Source organism: Lithobates pipiens, unplaced genomic scaffold (genome assembly GCF_037356315.1).
Source record: "Lithobates pipiens isolate NorthernLeopardFrog02 unplaced genomic scaffold, aLitPip1_a1.2 Scaffold_28, whole genome shotgun sequence".
Classification (NCBI taxonomy): Eukaryota; Metazoa; Chordata; class Amphibia; order Anura; family Ranidae; genus Lithobates; species Lithobates pipiens.
Genome location: NW_027507789.1, coordinates 53,425,260 through 53,445,341, shown reverse-complemented (window position 1 = coordinate 53,445,341; position 20,082 = coordinate 53,425,260). Strand labels below are relative to the sequence as shown.

The 20,082-nt window shown below is 40.0% G+C and overlaps 1 protein-coding gene across 5 annotated transcripts in view; it reads left to right on the top strand.

Annotated features, from left to right (window-relative positions):
* The window catches only part of NCOA5 (nuclear receptor coactivator 5), a 39,187-nt gene extending 19,550 nt beyond the window's left edge, over positions 1–19,637 (top strand). For 2 of the 5 annotated variants that reach the window (XM_077459241.1, XM_077459243.1), the window contains 8 exons: positions 40–147; positions 5,208–5,274; positions 9,010–9,498; positions 11,499–11,599; positions 12,344–12,470; positions 12,576–12,787; positions 18,233–18,547; positions 18,668–19,637. In XM_077459241.1, the coding sequence (XP_077315367.1) occupies positions 40–147; positions 5,208–5,274; positions 9,010–9,498; positions 11,499–11,599; positions 12,344–12,470; positions 12,576–12,787; positions 18,233–18,547; positions 18,668–19,308 (2,060 nt within the window). In that variant the 3' untranslated portion in view covers positions 19,309–19,637. The remainder of the gene's footprint in view (positions 1–39; positions 148–5,207; positions 5,275–9,009; positions 9,499–11,498; positions 11,600–12,343; positions 12,471–12,575; positions 12,788–18,232; positions 18,548–18,667) is intronic. The other 3 variants (XM_077459242.1, XM_077459244.1, XM_077459245.1) reach the window with 3 other exon arrangements.
* Positions 19,638–20,082: the final 445 nt, after the last annotated feature.

Here is a 20,082-nt window from a genome sequence, read left to right as displayed (position 1 = left end):
GGTTTTGCCTTCTGGCTGTAACATTTGTTAATTTTCCAGCCGTCTCCATGTTCCGTGGCTATGGGTTCGTGCAGTATGAACGCAAAGAAGATGCAGATGCTGCTGTCAAGGGTGAGAATGGTCAACTTCATAAAGGGTATAGATTAGGTAAGGCAAAACTGCAAAGTTGAATAAAAATTATTAAACATTTGCTTTCAGGTTGCCAGTTTCTTAACTTTTGTTTTGTTTACTTTTGCCTTCTGCTATTGCTATATATCATTTGTGTGAGACCTCATGCACACTGGACTTAAAGCTGTATTAAACCCAAAGCCAAAAATGTATTGTATTGCAGCTTGCCACTTATTTAGAGGTGGTGGCTGCATTCATTTTCTTTTTGTTGCCTTCTTTCCCTCTGGTGGTGATCTGCCAGTAACACGCTTTCTGTATTAGGGAGGCACAAATTTAGAGGAATGAGAACAGGAGGGACAGCAGTATCGTCAGTCGGAGGGGAGGATGGTGTTAATGTATTGGCAGATTTAGAACCACTAACAATTTGAAACCAAACTCCAGCTCACAATTTTATAATCGGCTACAAACCTCCCTCCTTTTTTTGGGGGGGGGGGGGGGGCGGGGGTGCAGAGGTTTGCATGATTAAATAAGCTGATCATTTTAAGTACCCTGTAAAGTGGTTTGTCTCCTCAATGTAAATTAATACATTCTGCGGGAGAGCTTATGCTGTTAAAAACAGACTTGCTGGCAGGATCACAAAATGAAAATAAATAAGAGAAAGCCTAAAAAGGTAAACGAATGCAGCCATCGTATTTAAGAATTGATAAGCTGCAACGTGTTTGCTTTTGGGTTTATTACAGCTTTAAATGCTGCTTGTGTGCAGGGATTTTTATATATTTTTTTCCGCCAGCCTGTAAAAACGCTTCTATGTAAGCCTGTGTATCCATACACACATAGGTGTTTGCAGGTGTATTAGAGGAGTGTTTATAGGTGTGGGGGGGGGGGGGGGGGACGCCAAAGAAGTGGAGCTGAAGAGCAAATGCAATGCCGATTGTGCATAGACAAGTGTTTAATGCATTCCAGTGGCCAGCATAAAATGTTTTGGCCAATGGTATCTATTAACACTTACCTGCATGTACAATGTGCAGGTTTTGGCACAATTTTTTTTTATTTTTTTTGGCAGCTTTGCTCCTCCCCAGGAGTTCTGCCATTAGGAGGGGCTAAACAGATTCTGTGTGCATGAGGCCTCCTAAATGGATTTTCTGGTGTGTGTGTGTGTGTGTGGAAATTGCCTGTCTGAGAAGGATTTTGCCTTTTTTTTACTACCCTCTGGCTCAAAAATATTGTTAACCTACAGTATGGGTGGTAGCTTTCTCCAATACTTTTTAGGATTTTTCGCAATCTGAGTGGTGCTGAATGTGTTAAAGGCTGTAGGCAAATCTCAAAATTCAGTTCTACAAACGAAACACTAAGTTCCATAATAAATATGAAAGGTGAAAAAAGTATTCACTTGTGTCGTCTGTTTTTGGATGCATTGTTTGCAAAAAAGCCTATGTTGGGGCTAAATCTAAATGAAACCATGCAGTACATGTACATTTTCTCCATGTTTCTAAGTTACTATCTTGCAAGTGCGGAAAAATACATGTTAATGTGCCAGGAATGCAATCTGCGCCTATATTTCCTTCTGTGGATGGACACCACTTGCCCTTTTCGGTTCTCACCAGTTACCTATTTGAACCACACCATATCTCTCCCTCATCTCTACAACATAGATTCATTGTTCTGTAGTCCAATATGAGAGCCAGGACTACTTGCGATAATAAAATTGCAAGACGGCTTTATATTTCTGATGCAATCAAGAGCTATATTTGCACCTCTCAAACTGATAGAACAAACCCTTTTAATAGTATTAACATTTTCAGTCTAAGCAGCCATTATTCACAATGCACTTTCATTGGACACTGTTCTCTCCACCATTCACTTGTTTGGTAGTAATTTAGCTAAAGCACACATGGAAGGGTTGACAGATGGTTACAGTACTGTGATTTGTAGCACTTTTAAATATGGTAGAAAACAATAAAACAAAATCCCTCCAATTCAGTACAGGAATTTGCTGTATTGCTAACCAAACAAACTATTTGTTTTTATCAGTCCACTTTAAAAGTTCAGAGCTTTTCTGCGGTTGTTATAAAAAACGACTATACCACAGAGTTTTTTTGATTCAGGCTAAAATTTTAAAAAGAAAAGCTGGTTGTGCCGACTGGTTCAGTTGGAATATCAAACGATCATTCAGATGTTGTCGTGGGCATTTTATAACTCTGTGCTAATTGTATTTGGACCTTTGGAATGAATTTGGTAGTTTCTATTATCGTGTAAGCTGAATAAGCTGGTGTGCAGACGTTGCTTAAAGGACTCCAAGTGCTAGAGACTGCTTACTCCTTCAATAATTTGATCTTTTAGACGGCAAAAGCCAAAAGGATAACTGCATCGCTGACTAGATTTTAAAGAAACTTTTTTTTCGTATAGCGAAAACATAGCAGTTATGAGAAATATATTTTATATCATGACCCGAGTAAATTACTACTATTGCGTTTTTATTTTATTTGAATTTCGTTGCCTGCTTCAGAGTACAAGCGTTAAACTCCTAATGTGTATTTTTGTTAAATTGTTCACGTAGCATTCCACATTTTTACCAGTCCTCCGTGCTTTGACTAGCTTACAATTTGTAGGAAAGAAGAGTGCATTTAATTGCGCTTCCTTGCAAGACTAGTGTGCAGTAATTTTACTAGCGACATTGTGTCTTGTCTTGTCTTATTTTTCATTCTATGGTTTGAGTAATTTTTAAAAACAAACTGTAGACCTCAGTTAATAATAATCTAAAAGAAAACTTAAAAATTGAATGTGTTAAAGTATATGCATAGTACAATCAAGAGTTGTGGCTGAAAGGGTTTGTAGATATTGCCTTATATGGCCACTTTATTTTTTTTTATTTTTTTTGTTCTCTGAGTGAAAAGGAATTTTTTACTTTTTAATACACAATTGTTCATTTAGTGTACAAACTGATATAGTGGCTGAGCATAATCTGGAATCCATTGAGCTTTCTATTCAATATTATATATTCATTAATTTTTTTTTTTTTTTTATGTGCAAAAAGGTAGTCTTCACCCCATTATTCACTCATACCCAGAGCTCTCTTCATTTTATGCCCGGTCTTTTCATTCGAATCCTATATCACTGGAAAACTTTACTATGAATGACACTGCTAGACAGTTTATCTTTTTTTGTTTTGTCAGTGTTTGTTCTGTTTTATGTCAATTTTGAATGAAAGTTAATCTACTCTTATGTCAGCTTTTTGTTGATTTTTGGAAGCAAAGTGAAGGACAGACTTTTCTCATGGACACCGCAATAAAATCTGGCCTGTTGTAAACCTTTACCTATCATCTCGAGAGCAGTCAGAGCTCCACATTTGAATTTACTGTAGTTAGGCCTTTTAGGGTTTACCTTTTTTATGTATTCATTTGCTTGGTGCCTTTAACATTAAGTCTCCCTGTGCTTAGTTTTTTGTTTGTTTGTTTTATCATTACCGTTTGCTGTAATCTGCCAGGTAGATTCTTTGAGTCCTTTTTTATAGAGTAATCTTTTTAAAAGGTAAAAAAAAAACTGGGCTTAATCCCAGACCGTGTGATTATGGTTGTATTTATTCGGCTACAGACTCGCAACTAATTGTACTTGCCAGCAAATGTTTATTTATTTGTAATTTGGCTAAAGGAGGGGCGGAGGGAGACAGGCACCAATGTAAGCTACCTGTTCCCAGGTAACTCTGCATGTGTCCAGTACCTAGAAGGGACATGGCACAATGAATTGAATTGTTACTTTATATGGATTACCCTAGGCTTATGTCTTTTGCCATTCAAAGCTTTTGTTAAAGCAAGCAAAAGGTAAATATAGTTGTACTATGCTCATATGCAGCCTGTTTGTATCTCCATTACTATTCTCCCTGCCTAATAGATCTCCCCGCCAAGGATGTTAAACTAGTGGTGTACTCAATTTTAAAGTGTATAGTGGCTTTCATCTTGTAAGATTTATATTTGTCTACTATCCATGGTGTTGGGCTGTATGTTTGTACAGCATCCTGTGTTTTGCCATTTGCATGGTCTTTATTTTAATTCAACTTTAAAGAATGGGTGGTAAATTTATGATCACTATTATTTATAGATCATGTGCTTGTTTCTTGGGAAGCTTCAGACTGTTCATATTTTTGTGAATTTCACTAACTTTAATTCATGCAACCTGCTTCTTGGTGCAAAAATTGGGTAAAATGGTAAAGGGAAATTGCATTGCACAAGGCATAAATCTCCAAGAGTGGAACGATTTAATGTCTAATTTTACAGTTTTGACTATTCTAACTAGTTTTGTTGATCACAAACAATCTTACAGTATGCTTTATAAATACGTACGATACTCAGTCTCTTGTTTTTGTTACAGTAAGACGGATTCATATATTCTACTCGACACTAAATCTTATGTGCTTTTAACCTTCGTCCCCCTCCATCCCCGTGGCATCCAATTTGGTCACATGCAACATAGACGATTCTTAACTAATAATTTTGAAAACCATTGGACAGGGCTTTTTTCCCCTCCTAACAAAACGTTATCCTAAAAACATGTTGATCCTTTTGCGCCCGTATTGCTCTGCATCAATAAAAACTCCTCATGCGTCGTCTATATACCGTGGTGCTTGCTGTTCTTTTAGTTGTCGTAAAATCGGCATCGTTTAAACGCTTTTATGTTTGTGTTGACAAACCTCTAAACTTGGAAGATGTATAACCAAGACTCTAAGCAGGAAAACGTGCTTTGTGGTTCATCATGCATACCCTTGAAAACATATTTCATTTTATGGAGCCATATCCCCAGTCTGGATGCCCTAATCATTTATTACAATTTTTTTTTCCTACATTTGTAATAAGTGTATACTGAACTGATCTTCCTTACAACCTACAACTATGTTGTAAGACGAGTGGTGGTAAAGTATTTTGAGATGAACTCTGATTTATTGCGATATCTTGACTTTGTGTACTGTAGATTTAGGGCATTCCTATACTGACTGAAAATAAACATTCTTTTTAATCAGTTGCCTTTTAGTATCTGTTTTATTTGTTTGATTAAATGTTTTCTCCTATTGCACACTATTGAACAGATGGGTTAATTGTGCTTTTCAGATATTAACAAAGCAGTCGAAAGAAGAAATATGAATAAGGGTCCGTCCAGGTCCAGCCCGTCACGAAGGTAAAGTACTTGCAAGACGTTCAAGGACTGTTCTTAAGTGGTCCCAGGAAGAACTCCTGCAGTAACTTCACTTTATTGCAAATCTCCTACCTGGACCTCGTCCTATAAAATGTTCTTCCTTCATTTGGATGTATTTATGCCGAAATAATCCGGATGAACACTACGACCTTGGACTAAATATGTATGCATTCTGCATATGTACGCGTTCTGCTTTTTGCTCCATCTATGTAAAAAGGACAGTGACATTCTGTTAAATTGTGAAGCTATAAATGATCTGATAAAAAAAAAAACAAACAAAAAAAAACACTCCTGTTAAGCTGTTTCCAGAGTAAGTGGTAAGAGGTGCTTCTTCATTGCCCTCCTCTGTGCATCAAATTGCGTCACATTTTAAAACGATATTTCCTATCCTTAATGCCATATATCCATAAATATGCTCTTAAAATGGTAGAGATAGCAGAAAGGGAACTAACAAAAATAGCAGCTGGGTTCCCATCCACATTAGGAGCTAGACCCAGGCTGTCATTGACTCTTCTTGCTTTAGTCTCTCAAATATTTCATTTAATATACAGGATTCCTATCGTGGTAATTGACATTCCATAAAAGTGCTACTGTATATAATATAACGCAAAACCAAGTGCCAGAGAAGCTTTAATATTAGAAATGCTATTTAAATTCTGATGGTCTAACTTCTGTTCTGGAAGGTGCACTAAGTATGGATTTACACTAAAATCATTTGCCACGTGTGTTTACGATGCAGCATGTTAACTTTTTTTTTTTTTTTTTTTCCCCCCTGATCAGTTTGCTGGCAAGTCGTTAGGAATAAGCAAAACTTGAAAGTTAATTTCAGTTAATCGTTCACATGATTGCGATACTGCTACGAATACCCAAATTTTAAAAGCTGAGGTTGCGTCGAGTAACTAAATACCAAATATGTCAAGTCGAAAAACTGCACTCGCCTGTGAAATGGTAAAAATCAACGATATGCAAAATTGCCAATAGACTGTGCCGTTAAAACCCATACAGCTCACTATTTTACAGTTAACAGTGAATGACGGCCCTAAAATTACTGCGCTCTACTATTCTGCGTGGCGATGCCTAACGTGTATGGCACACTTGTTTATGTATGTGGAGTCGGGGCTTTTATATTTTAAATTTTTTTTCCTAGGTGTTTATGGAACTTTACTGCTATCGCACAGGGGCTGAAAAGCCTTGTGTGAAAGCATAGTGCAGGTGTTGGGTTCTCTTCTTCCCCTTTTTTTTTTTTTTTTTTTTTTTTTTTTTAAAGGAGGCTTCAGAGATTTGTGACTGACGCTTCTTTGCTCTGTTGAAGGTGGTGGAGCACAGACTGCGGGCCATAAGCTTTTTCCCTAGCAAGAGCAGCTATGATTAGATCGCTCTGAACCAGAAAATGCTCAGAGTACTTCCAGGTTCATACTACCTTAGGCAGATCAGCGAATGGATGTTCACTGATCTCCCCACCACTCTCCAACCTGATGCTTGCCATGGAAGTCCCAAGCACCCAGGATAGGCAGGTAGACTGGGGCACATAGCAGGTGGAAGTGAGTTGGCCCATTTCTAGCAGTGTTGCCACCCATATCACTTCTACTAGCGAGCCTTCAGAACAATAGTAAACAATCGTTCGCTGTTCCAGCAAAAGGGTTAATTATTTCACTTGGTGGCAAATTTGTGATATATTTTTTTTTTTGGTAATCTTTGCAACAATCATTTTGTACAGAAATCTTTAGGCTACATTCATGTCTAAATTTCAATGTTTAGCTGCATTTAGAAGACTTTTCTAAAAGCAGCTGGACTCATAATGCAAAGTAATCATGATATGCATGCATAAAGATTAGCGAAGTTTAGGAAAAGGAAAGTGCTGCGTCCAGGATCGACTCCCTGCAGCCAAACATGCCTTGTGTTTAGCAGGCGAAAATAATACACCCCCCCCCCCCCCCCCCCCCATCCTGAAATGGTGCCTATTCCTCTTGGTTCTCATTCATCATCATGTTGACATTCTTTGCAGACATGGCCTAACAATAGCAAGTAAGCTGTCAAAGATGGACACTGACATTCTGGTAAAGTTTATTTATCGAGGGAGGTTCTTATTTCTTCATACATCAGAACAAAATATCTGTTAGATGCTGGGATGTTAGCGGATGCACACATCTTCATTTGCGCCTCTATCTGCCTCAGGGCCGGTACACACCAGAATGTGGTGGAAGAAAGGCGTGTTCCATGCGCATTTTCCACACTGCAGGTGACCGCACTGCCCCTGCGATCTGCATGCGGGTGACAAATTTTAACAGCGATCTGCTTTTTGGGGTGCTGTTAAATGTCACCTGCATGAAGATTGCAAGGGCAGTGCAGTCACCTGCAGTGTGCATTATGTGGACAGCAAGTCTCATTGTACCGCAATACCATGCCGTTTGGGGCAGTGCATTTTCTTTTTTCTAAGTAGTGCTGTTTGTTCCGGCTCTCAAACAGGTACACAATGGTAAGCACCAGCTTTGCTCTGCATTCAACTTCAATTTAACAGCTCTATCTCCTTGCTCACAAAACTACCAACAAAGTGGAAAAGGAGATGACTGGTGTATAGCATCCACCAAGAATGTGGTAATTGGGGGGGGGGGGGGGGGGGGGGCTGAGTACTCTGACTCAGCGAAAATCTGCTTTGAAGATTTCACGTTTTTGACGTGCAGATTGCTGGCATTTAAGCTGCTGTCTGATACAAACATCAGTGTTAATGTAGCCTTAAGCCTGGTACACATGTAAAGTTTTTTTTATTTTTTTGTGGTGTGAATAAAAAAAAAAAAAGACAGATCGCTGTACACATGCAAGTGTGGTGGTCTCCTCCCCATCTGTGCCTTTTTTGTGTTCTGGCAGGGTGATATGCTGGAAAACCAGCATCCTGTCGGAATACTATGGCACAGCGGGGGAGATTGCCAACATGGCTTGTGTTGGTACAGCGAACGGTCCAGGGTTGTGGTGTTTTTTTGTGTGGTGTAACCCACTGGATTGAGTGTTTAAAGAAAAAAAATTGCAGATTGTACCCAGCTTTTATTCTGATGGAAAATTCTGGGGTCCTTTCAGTTGAAATGTGTATCTTTTTTGTTTTTAACACTTGTGCATGTATATTTAGTCTTTTATTAAGAATACTTTCTCAACCATTTTTTGCCACTGATCTCAGTGAGGTTGTTTTGAGGTTAGTGTGGTACTTTTAGTTTAGTTCTTCAATGTAACTAAAAGATATGGTTTCAAACGCAGTAAACCAAGACACGCTGTCACCTTCTGGAAAGACAACAAAAACCCTTTGTTCTAACATGTTCTGTTCCAACAATGTTTTAAACCACACTAAACCTTCTCTTCCTCTTACTGAGTGTTTGAAACCTAAACACAAATTGGAGGCTGAACTCCAACTTAATCCAACAGTCAAAAAGAAAAAGTTTAAACTGGTGTAATATTGAACTCGTCAATCGTGTTTTTTAATTTTTAAATTCACTGTCTAAAATTGTAACACTGCAGTATAGTAAATGTCAGGTTTTTTTTTTTTTTTTTTTTTTTGCTCTTGCCCCTTTATTGCACTTGACTCTGCAAAGACAGTAGGACTCCTCAAGCCTTTTTTTTTTTTTTTTTTTTATATGATGGAGCTAAAGTATAGAAGCTTGTTTTCTATACTTTTTTGTTGCTTTCTGTTATTTTTAAAACCTAAACTAACAATTGTTTTTGGTGCTTCAGAGATTTGTATGGCTTTGGAGAAGGCCAGGAGCCAAGACGTGAACGCTCCCGCTCACCGATGCGCTCTAGCCCACGGAGAGCTAGTAGAGAACCACGTGACAGAGATTCAAGAGCAGTTCGTGATGGGCGAGATGGACGTGAACCAAGAGACCTTAGAGATCGTGACCTTCGAGATTTGAGAGATGGTCGTGAAAGGGAATTCCGCGATTCTCGCGATGCAAGAGACCCTCGAGATACGAGGGAGCTCAGGGATGCGCGAGATACAAGAGACCTCAGAGATGCGAGAGACATCAGAGATTCTCGAGATACAAGAGACCTTAGAGATCTCCATGCAAGAGAAAATCGAGAGTCCAGGGAGTTCAGGGACCTTCGTGAAACAAGAGACCTAAGAGATGCTAGAGATCTTCGTGTGCGTGATGCAAGAGATGTGAGAGACCCATTGTTTGAAAGATACAGGGAGGCTCGGGACCCCAGGGATCCATTATACAGGTTTGAATTTTTTTTTTTTTTTTTTTCTAAAGGTTAAAAACAAGAAATTCTGACTTGCACAACATTCATAATTGCAGAAATAACCACAATTTCTAATTTAACTCGTAGCACATGAATACCCGCAAAACTGCCATTTTGCATCTCCGCATTTAGTGACTTTTATGTTAGCCACTTGTTATGTCATACTAAATTCAGCTGTCAAATAAGAGCCAGGCATTTTGGAGATTGATGTGCTCTGCCCCTCATGAAATGTAGAGAAGGTGTTTTAAAACCTTTGACTGCTGAGCTATGCAGCTAGCAGAGATCAAATCAGAAGTCTGAGAATTACAGTTTGTAACTCACACTTTCCTTTACAAAAGGGGTTATTAACCTATGATCCAACATATCAGGTCAGCATTTAGATGGTTAAATTGTGTAATGGGCAAACAAATGATAGTAAAAAGGAGACATGAGCAATAGGGATTATATAGGTGTCAATCGTAGTCTCATGGAGCAGAGCATGCAAACAAGAATGTCCCTATTTAGAACCTAGCATATCCAAGCAAAATTTTGTGATCAAGAGTCTCCCTATTGGGGAGGATGCAACATAGCAATTAAATGTAAGTAAAGTAACTTGGTTTACGTAAAAAAAAAAAATTTTTTAATGAGATTTGTTTTTGCCAGAAAGAGTATTGTTATTAGATAGTCTTATGCCTCTTGGCATCCATTGTTTCATGTTCAATAAATATCCAGCTTATTGTTAGCAAGGCTTAAAGTGGTTGTAAACCTCCATCATGAAATCTGAGCAAAGCATATATCTGTAGTGTTTACTTATCTCTCTCCAAAGCTCTAAGTGTTTCCCTCTCTGGTTCCTTCATTCCTCTGTTATCAGCATGAGTCACTTCTATGTAGGAGGATTTGTTTCATCTGTATCATCTGAGGCTGTTCACTGGGTATCTGAGGGTTTACAACCACTTTGTTGGCAAAAATTATTCTGTCCATGGACAACTGTATTCAATTTCCTTTCAAATCAGGTGGCAGGCGAGGAACTGTGCTGTAAATCATTGGTCACCAACCCTGTCCTCGGGACCCACCAACAGGCCAGGTTTTATGTATTACCTTGGGGAGATGCAGACTGGAATACTGCAATCACTGAGCAGCAAATGATATCACCTGGGATGTATTTCAGTTATCTTGCAATCCTGGCCTGTTAGTGGGCCCTGAGGACAGGGTTGACCACTGCTGTAAATAATAATGCTTCAAAATAAAAGCTAACTTAATTTTACTTTTATATTGCATGCAAATTACAATACATCTTGGGGAGATAGGTGTTGTGTGGGTGTTTTTTATTTTTTATTTTTTTATTTTCCCCCCCAACACAGTCGTAATGGTATTTGCTTTATACAGAATGCCAATATAGGCCCTGCGCCTAGTACAATTAAACCTGCCCCATTCATGTGTCTCTACAATGGCAATCCTAGGAACGCAGGTTGTTATAGGATGTTATGCCTAGTGATGTGCTGAGAGGCTGAATAACTATTGTCTGGTATTTGACATACAGTAAGGCTTGGTTCACGTGTGGCTCTGGGTAACGGCCGTCTTTTATCTGATCTGCCAGACGGATGGAAAATAGGGTCTCCATCCATCCATCCATTCATCCACCCATCCTGTATTTCACAGAGAGGATTGGATAGCGGCGAGTGTCGGCGAACATGTTACCGCTGACATCCGCCGCTCCATAGGAGTAAATGAAGCATCTGATCAGGTCTGCTTGAAAAACTGATGTGTGTGAAAGAGCCCTTAGCTAGTAGAAACCTAATATGATAAACCTTTTCTTTTACTGCCCAGAAATAAGCTCCTAGACCAGACACTGACTGCTGGTGCACAATGGCTGCACAATAAGTATTACAGGGCTGTGGGTTGGTCATCAGTGTCTTGTACTTTCAACATCATTGCCTTCTACTAAACTTTTACTGCTTCCTGTTGAAAGGTTTCTCAGATTGGTGTTTTATTTCCTTCAGAGTCGATGACCTCGCTGATAAATTTCGCCTTGATGATTTGTCTAGAAAGAGGGATGATTTGATTGATCGGCTTAGGGATTCCCTCGATAGGTTTCCAGAAGGTGTGTATTTTCTTTCTCTGCACTATTGAATGTTTCAAGCTGTTTTTATTCCCTCATGTACATTACCAGCTGGTATTGTAAAAGATTTCAAAGAAACAGTGTCTTTCAGAAAACGTCTGGGTCCCTCCTGTGGTTCTGGATGACTTTTCTTCCTATTTTCTGCTTTTTAATATGTTTTACGTGTAACAATAAACCTCATGCAGCATCCAACGTGGTAGATTGTCTTAAACTTGGGGAGCTGTGTTTTCAAATGTTTTTGAAAGTTAATTGTAAGCCCGGACTGACGTTTTGCTTAAGCATTGTCTCCTAGGTTTTCTTTTTCTTCTCCTCCTTTTTTCGCTGCCTTTCTACATGCATGCAACCAGCAATGATTGCAAAGCATTTCTCGGGGCAGTTTTTTTTTCTGATGGTGACAACAGTGAACCATATATACATATGTTGGGCAGTTGTAGTCTCAAAGTCTACATGACAATGGAGGAGCAACATTTATTTATTTATTTTTGGAGGCATGTACAATGAATGTGCTGTCATCAGTGCCTGAACATAGACCTTCATGGCACTGATATTCTTTTAATGAAAGTGAAATATTAACATGATAAAGCTTATGAGCTTTTAGTGATTGGGGTAACATTACATTGCATTAGCTCCATAAATGCATTGATCTGTGTAAGCAATGTATACATATATTATAGAAGGGAAACTTTCAATTTTTATAAATGCTTAAAATTGTGTTTTTATATTTAGATCGACTTAAACGCGAGGAACGACGCCGTGAAGAATTGTACAGGCAATATTTTGACGAAATTCAAAGAAAAGTTGATGCTGAGCGCCCTGTTGATTGCTCTGTTGTGGTGGTTAACAAACAGTCAAAGTAAGATTGCAGATATGGTTTATCATGTTGCATTCAGTGAGACCAGTGGCATACTTTGACTAACATATGTCATTTAATCACCCCTCCTCACAATCTTTCCTCCAGGGAATATGCAGAAACTGTGGGACGTAAGGTCCGTGACCTTGGTATGATGGTGGATCTGATCTTTCTAAACACAGAAGTTTCTCTGACCCAAGCCTTGGAAGATGTTTCTAGAGGAGGCTCACCTTTTGCTATAGTGATAACTCAGCAGCACCAGACACATCACTCTTGCACCGTGAACATCTTATGTGGAACCCCGCAAGGTATTCCCTCTGGTGTTTGTTTTATTTTAATCTTGCTGTTGTAAGAGGATAAATGCTATATTTTTGTAGCATTTGAATAGTAGCCATTTGCCAGAAATGGCATTGAAGTTATTAGGTTACTACTACTAGGGACAACCCAGTTTTTTTTATTGGACTATTTGCACACTTAGGGCACATTCGTATGGGCGATTAGCTTCTCCGATGGCAAGAATCCTTTGGAACTTCAGCCACACGCACAGGTTGTGTGCAAGCAGTTGCATGGCCAGAGTTGTAACCTATGTAAATCTGTGTCCATAGCTGACACTTTTTTCAAATGTCATTGCTCATTTGAGGTATTACATGCAGTAAGGGACTCTGATGGGTTCGGGACACAGACACTGCATTCTGGGCCATCTAAAAGCAGCAGCCTAATCACCTATGTGAGTGAGCCCTGCAAATTTTAAACTTGATGCACCCTCAAGGCTTATATTACTTTGGTAATTTTTAAGTAGCAGCTATAAATCTTTCCACCTGTTTTCTCTGGCGATTTGTAGCTAGCTAAAGAGTAGCTGTTGCAATTTTCTTGTATGCCGCTACAAATTGCAGGTATGCCTTGGTCAACTAGTAGCTGCATTGGATAACATGAGTAGTTACTTAAGCTGGCCATTCTGTTGACATCCCTAGCCTATTCTTAGCGCTACAAAATGTTCATTGGCTGCTTTTGTTTTTTCTAATCGCAAAATGTGAGGGAGAGCAAAGAGTAATTCAAAATGGTTTAAAGCTTTGTGTATCAAAAACACTGCCTTCTCAATAAACCTTTCTTATATAATTTGCATCTCGGTGCTGCTGAATCTCCTTTTACTCTTTGCGTCCAATTAGGCCTACATACAAGGCTGCATGGCATTTCTTAAGGTGTGTTTTGTGATGGCAATAGTGGGACCACGCCTGCAGAGTATGTGTTAAAATAGCCACTTATAGAAAACCAGGATGAGAGCACTGGTGAGTTTGTGTGTAGATGGCAGTTGACACAGTCCCTGCCCCTAGGCTGCACCCCCCTGACATTTTTTGTCCTTCCTAGGGCCTCCTATCATTGATAACCTTATGACCACCAGTGGGAAATCTGTGGAGGGCTATCTCGTTGTTTGCTTTTGCTGTACATGCCAAGCTAGACAAGCTTCTTAGACTTGCACGCCACCTGAGTAGTGGGCCTTTCGAGAGGCTATTTAAAACCTTGCATGAACTCAATCCAATCATTTATCACCATTCTACAAGGGGGAGAACTTATGGTGTCAATCGACGTCAAAAATGCATATCTCCATATGCCTATTTACTCGCTCACTAGTAATATCTACTTTTAAAGTGGAAAATCTTAATTTTCAGTGTGTAGTTCTGCTTTTCGGTCTAGCTGCTGCACCTCAAGTACAAAGGTTCTGGCTCCTTTTCTAGCCAGATTGAGGGCCCAAGGTATAACGATTATGGTTTACCTAATCGATCTGTTCTTTATACCAGTCAATAGCCCGCTCAGACCAAAGTATGGTCTCCACATTCGACTACCTGGAATATCTAGGTCAGATTTTCAACCTAGGAGAAATCTTCTTTAAAGCCATGAAGAAAATACTTGGGTCTGATCATAGGTACACCCAGAAAACGGTGTTCGTATCCCAGGCAAAGATCAGCACCATAAAGCAAAACGGTATCTAATCGGCTTGAAACGACAAAGGGTTCAAGCTCTACAGTTCCAATTTTGTCTGACTCCAAAGTCTACGGCCATAGCGCCCAATCTCGTCTGATCTTGGAGTCTAGGCAGGGTCGGGCCTTGTTAGTACCCGGATGAAAGACCACCTGGAAATACCAGGTACTGGGCTGGGTGCGCCGGAGCCTCAGTTTATGGTTAACATCCAAAAAGCTGCAAAGGGGAAAATCCTTCCTTCAGTTACCTGGGAAATAGTAAGATGGTCTTGACCATTAACATTTTAGAAATTCAGGCAGAACCCTTAGTTCTGAGGGCCTGAACGTTCAGTTTTTAAGGTATTGTCCTGCCAGGATTCAATCGGTTTATGCCACAGCAATGGCCTATATTAATCACCAAGGGGCCATAAGAATTTGTGCGGCCCAGAGAAAGGTAAATCTTATCCTATCTTGGGCAGAAAACAATGTACTTTGCCTATCGGCAGTCTTTATTCTAGGAATATAAAATTGTCAGGCGGACTACTTGAGTCACCAGCAGTTGTTCCTTCACCCAGATATTTTCCTGTCAGTATGTCAAGGATAGGGAATCCAGGTTCAACAAAGAAATTGACAACTTTGTGTCAAGAACAAAGGATCCGCTAGCATGCGGAACAGATACCGTGCTATTCCCGTGGAATCTGTTCTCGCTGATTTGTGCATTCCCTCCTATGCTGCCTGCGTCCACGACTTCACAGGGAAGGGAAGTCATTGATTCTTGTGACCCCCAGCGGGGTCCAGGAAATCTTGGTATGCAGAGATGGCAGTAGGGGACCCATGGACCCTACCTTTATGGCAAGACCTTCTCTCGCGAGATCCGGAGTTCCATCCTACTTTACAAACGCTAAATTTAATGGCTTGGCTATGGAGACCCACACTCTGAAGAAGCGTAGGCTGTCAGGTTCGGTAGTTTTCTACCTGGGTTAATGCAGAACGGGCCTTCATGGATATATGTCTCCTGATGTGAAACCAGGAGCTGCACCTCAGGAAATGAGTCAAGGTAGAGTCCTTTGATTTTTTTTTCTGCAGATGGGGTGAGAAATAAAGCTGGCCTTGAGTGCTTTCTAAGGACAAGTCTCGGTATTATTTCAGCGACCACTTGCTTTGCATTCTTTGGTCTATAGCTTTATTCAGGGGATAACCTGGCTTAATCTCCGGTCAGGTAACCCCTGAACTCTTGGGACTTATTTAGTTTTGTCGACATTACAAAACAGCCCTTTTTTGGGTCGATATAACAAATTCCCGTGGTCCTTCTTTGACTTTTTTTTTTTTTTTTCTCTGGTAACCATATCTGCTGCAAGAAGGGTATCAGTATTGGCTGCTCTTTCTTGTAAAGAGCCATAGTTTTATTCACAAGAATAAGGTAGTATTGTGTCCTCATCCTAACTTTTTTTTAGCAAACATAGTATCAGGTTTTTATCTAAATCCAGGATGTTCTGCCTTCATTTTTCCAGAACCCTATCCTTTGGAAGTAAAATCACTACATTTTCTTAATGAGAGCAGTCAATGTCTACTTTTGCTCAAATTCGGAAAATTTATGTTTTTGTTTGCATTGCCTGAATGTCCTAAAAGAGGACAGGCAGCATCAAAATTTACTATTCTAAATAGATTCCACAAGTAATCATTCAAGCTTATGGTTTAGAGGTGGAGTCCACTCTCTCAAATCAAAACGCACTCTAGGGCTGTTTGTGCTTCGTGGCCAGTGCATCACCAAGCCTCCATGGCTCAATTCTGCAAGGCCGCAACTTGGTCTTCAATCCATTCATTTACCAGATTCTGTCTGGTGGATGTAAAGACATGAGGATGTCACTTTTGGGCGCAGTAGTGTATAAATCCTCATGATGCCCTATTTTGGTTGTGTCTTTTTTTTTTTTCTTTCTTTTTTGTGTGGTGGTGGTGGTGGGGGGGGATTGGGATAAAATCTAAAGTAGAGCTTTAACCTAAACTTTCCTCCACCTTGGCCAGAGTGGGTGAGGGGTTGATATGTTTCTGCTGCTACCATTGGAAGTTTTGCGTTAGTTTCAATCTGTTTGGCATTGTCAGTGGAGCAGATGGTGAGCGGAATAAACAGGACTGATGGCCTTAGAGAGCTAATTGCGAGGTCCTAGCTGCTTATTTCTATTCTATTTTATTTTTTTTTTTTTTGTGGTTCTGTCCTGTTGTCCTGTTGTCACTGGAACCAGGAAGGGAGAATGAGCCACACAAATTGAATGTGAAATCTCAGCTGATGGTTGTCCTAACCATTTCTTCAGTTACTTCACTTGAGTATACTAAAAGTAACAAACGAACATCAGTAGAACAGACAGGCACTATCTGTTTCAGTAGAATCGGTGTGGTGCAGTCCTTCCAATAGCCTTTAAGTAAAAATATATACACTGCTTTGCTTGCCAGATGAGGATACCTAGACCTGCTAAAAAGTCACCCTGTCTCCAGGCATTGCAGTGTTTTGCATTATCTCCACTTCAAAAAAGGGAAGAACGAACAAGCGCTCAAGGCAGGTGTACTCTGTACTCATTTTGGTTTTGAGTTTTTACATTACAGCGCAAATAGATAATCCTATGATGTGATTTGTGATTGCATTGGTTAAAGCTTGTTTTCAACTGCTAAAATTTTGGATACAACTTGGATATGACTGACTTTGACCAGTGATAATGGACAACTGTTGTATAACACTCAGGTATGACTTTCATGCAACTTTTGAGGGTGAACATTGAAGTCCTATGGCCCTCAAGTTCCATGAAAGTCAGACCAAACTAGTGCATGAACTACTTGGAAGTTGCTGCAACTTTAAGTCGCACAAATATGAATGGTTATCATTGGAAAACATGGGCAAGGACTTATCCTGCGACTTTGATGTCCAAAGTTGCACGACAATTCACATAAGTGTGAATGGGGTCTTGAGGATACCACCCTTCAAATCTCTAATAACATTGCTAGGATTTGAATGTGAGCCCACATGCACTATATGCTTGGGTTTTTTTTTTTTTCTTCAGCATGCTGCGATGCAGCCTGCTATGGTGAGTAAAGAAGGATGGCCTGACACTGACATTCTAATGTAGTTAAAAGTAAGTGGTTCAATGGGAGAGATTTACTAAAACTGGTGCACACAGAATCTGGTGCAGCTGTGCATAGAAGCCAACCGCCTTCTCACTTTAGCTTTGAAAATAAGGCCAGGTTCACACTGGTACGACACAAGTCGTAGCACTTTTGATCTGACTTTGCTCTGTGACTTGAAGTCCGACTTTGATCCATGACAATAACGGGCACTATCTGGTATGAATCTTTAGGGGGAATGCACAATGTAAAAAAATTAAATAAAAAAAAAATACCTTCGGGCTGGTATGGATTTTAAGGGGAACAGTCGGACCAGTTAAGACGGCTCCCATAGGGAAGCATTGATTATTTTTTATTTTTTTCACACTTCATGCGACATGAGCTTCCCAATGTCGGAGTGTTTGTCGTACCAGTGTGAACCCGGCATAGTGCCTAGAAGCTGATTACTATGTACAGCTGCACCAGTTTTAGCAAATATCCCCATATGAATCCTTTTTAATGATGTGCTATATAATGTAACTGCTGGTGTGAACAAGCCCTGAGGCAAAAAGTATGCCATGTGAATTGTAGAATGCCTGATTTTGATTTTTTTTTTTTTTGATTTTTATTCTTTTAATAAAAAAAAAAAGGCTCTATGCTTGAAAGTTGCAGTATTTTGTGTTTTGTCTTGAAGTTGGAATGTCATTTTTATTTTTACAGAACATCGGAACATGCCAATTGCTGATGCGATGCTTCTTGTGGCGAGAAGCTACGAGCGGTACAAAACAGAATCGCGCGATAAGGAACGTGAAGATATTGCACGGCAAGCTGCCAAGTTGTCGGCAGAAGCTATATTAAGAGAGCGTGGTGCTCTGGATGAGGGAGTAAGGGGGGGTCACCCTCCTGGAATAATGACTCTCCTAAGCTTGTTGGCAGACAATAGATATGTGACAGCTGAGGAAATAGACAAAGTCATCCTATATTTACAGCAACGGAAAGAGAGATTATTGGCCATGTCTGGTGACTCCCTAACATGTAAGTTTCATTGCATTGTTTAATTTGTGCTTTGTGTTTTTGTGTTTGTTTGATTTTTTTTTTTTTTTCTCTGATTTAATCCCACAAAATTAATTCACATAATCTTCCTGACTTTTGCAGCACAACTCTCAAGACAAACTGCACCAGCAACTTCTCTTGAGGCCCAATCTTCTCTTGTGGGCAGTCAGTCACTCCAGCTGAATCAACAATTAAGCTCTGCTACTGCAGCACCTCAGGCCACAAGCACCTCTCAACAAGAGCTGCAGGCAAAAATTCTCAGTCTGTTCAACAGTGGAGTTTCTACTTCATCTAACCAAGTTAACACGGCAGGTTCTGCTGTCTCAAACCAGAACTATGGAAATCTATCCAACACTCAGCAACGACCAGCAGGATCAATGGATGCAGGACTTCTTGGTCCACCCCCACAAAGATCTCAGCAAACAGCAAGTCATATTTCTAATACCATGGGTGCAGGATTAGCAATTAGAGGTGCAGCCCCTCGACCTGGCCCATCTCCTCAAATGCAGAACCTGTATGGACAACTTCAGAATCGTGTCCAGGGACCAGGCAATGTTCCAGGTCAAAGACCAGGAGCATCGTCTGGTATAAATGTTGACAACCCTAGTGTGCAGAAGGCTTTAGACACACTCATTCAAAGTGGGCCTGCACTCTCTCATTTGATGGGTCAGGCAGTAGGCCAGGCTCTTCGTGGAGGGCCAACGCAACAACCTTCTATGGCATCATATCCCCGTCCCTTTTAGTGGAAAGGTGCCATGTACATTGGTCTCCTTGTAGACATAATTTAGTAGTGCATTTCATAACGTAAGAAATTGATGTATGTCTTTTCTTTCACCATTTATTGGTTCATAATTTTTATATTGTGCAGGGTCTAACTAAATGTTAAATATTGTACTGAGTCATGGTCTACAGACGAGCGCTGAAGAATTTCTTCTCTTTGCAAATCAGTCACCAAGAAGCTTGCATTTGTGAAACGGTTTTGTGAATTGTTATTTCCAGCACTGTTATGTTATTACTTGGAACTGTATTTCGTTGCAGCCTTTTTTTAGTAAAAAGTTCCACTACAAAAAAAGCTTTCTTGCAATGATTACTGGGGGGGGGGGGAGAATGCGGACAGTTCCAGTCTGTTTTGCCCATACCATTTCTTGGGTGTCCAGTTCACTGGTAATCCGTGTCTCAGTATATAAAAGCAGGATGTAGTCCATATACACTTGCCTGGATTTCAATTTTACATCTCAGGTTACTGAACATTTACTCACTCTTGTCATTGTGCACACACACTTTACTTTTGCACCAGTAAGCTCATTAGTCTGTTTCTCTGAGGTGCAAGTCAAGACATTGGGATTTATTTACTAAAGGCAAATACTGTGCTTCACTTTGTAAAGAATACCCAGTTGGGTGCAAGGAAAATAAGACCGCATTTTTGCTTGCACATGATTGGGTGATGGAAATCGGCAGATCTTCACCACATTCACTAAGCTCTGGGAAAATTAGTGCAACTGCACTTGCGAAATGCA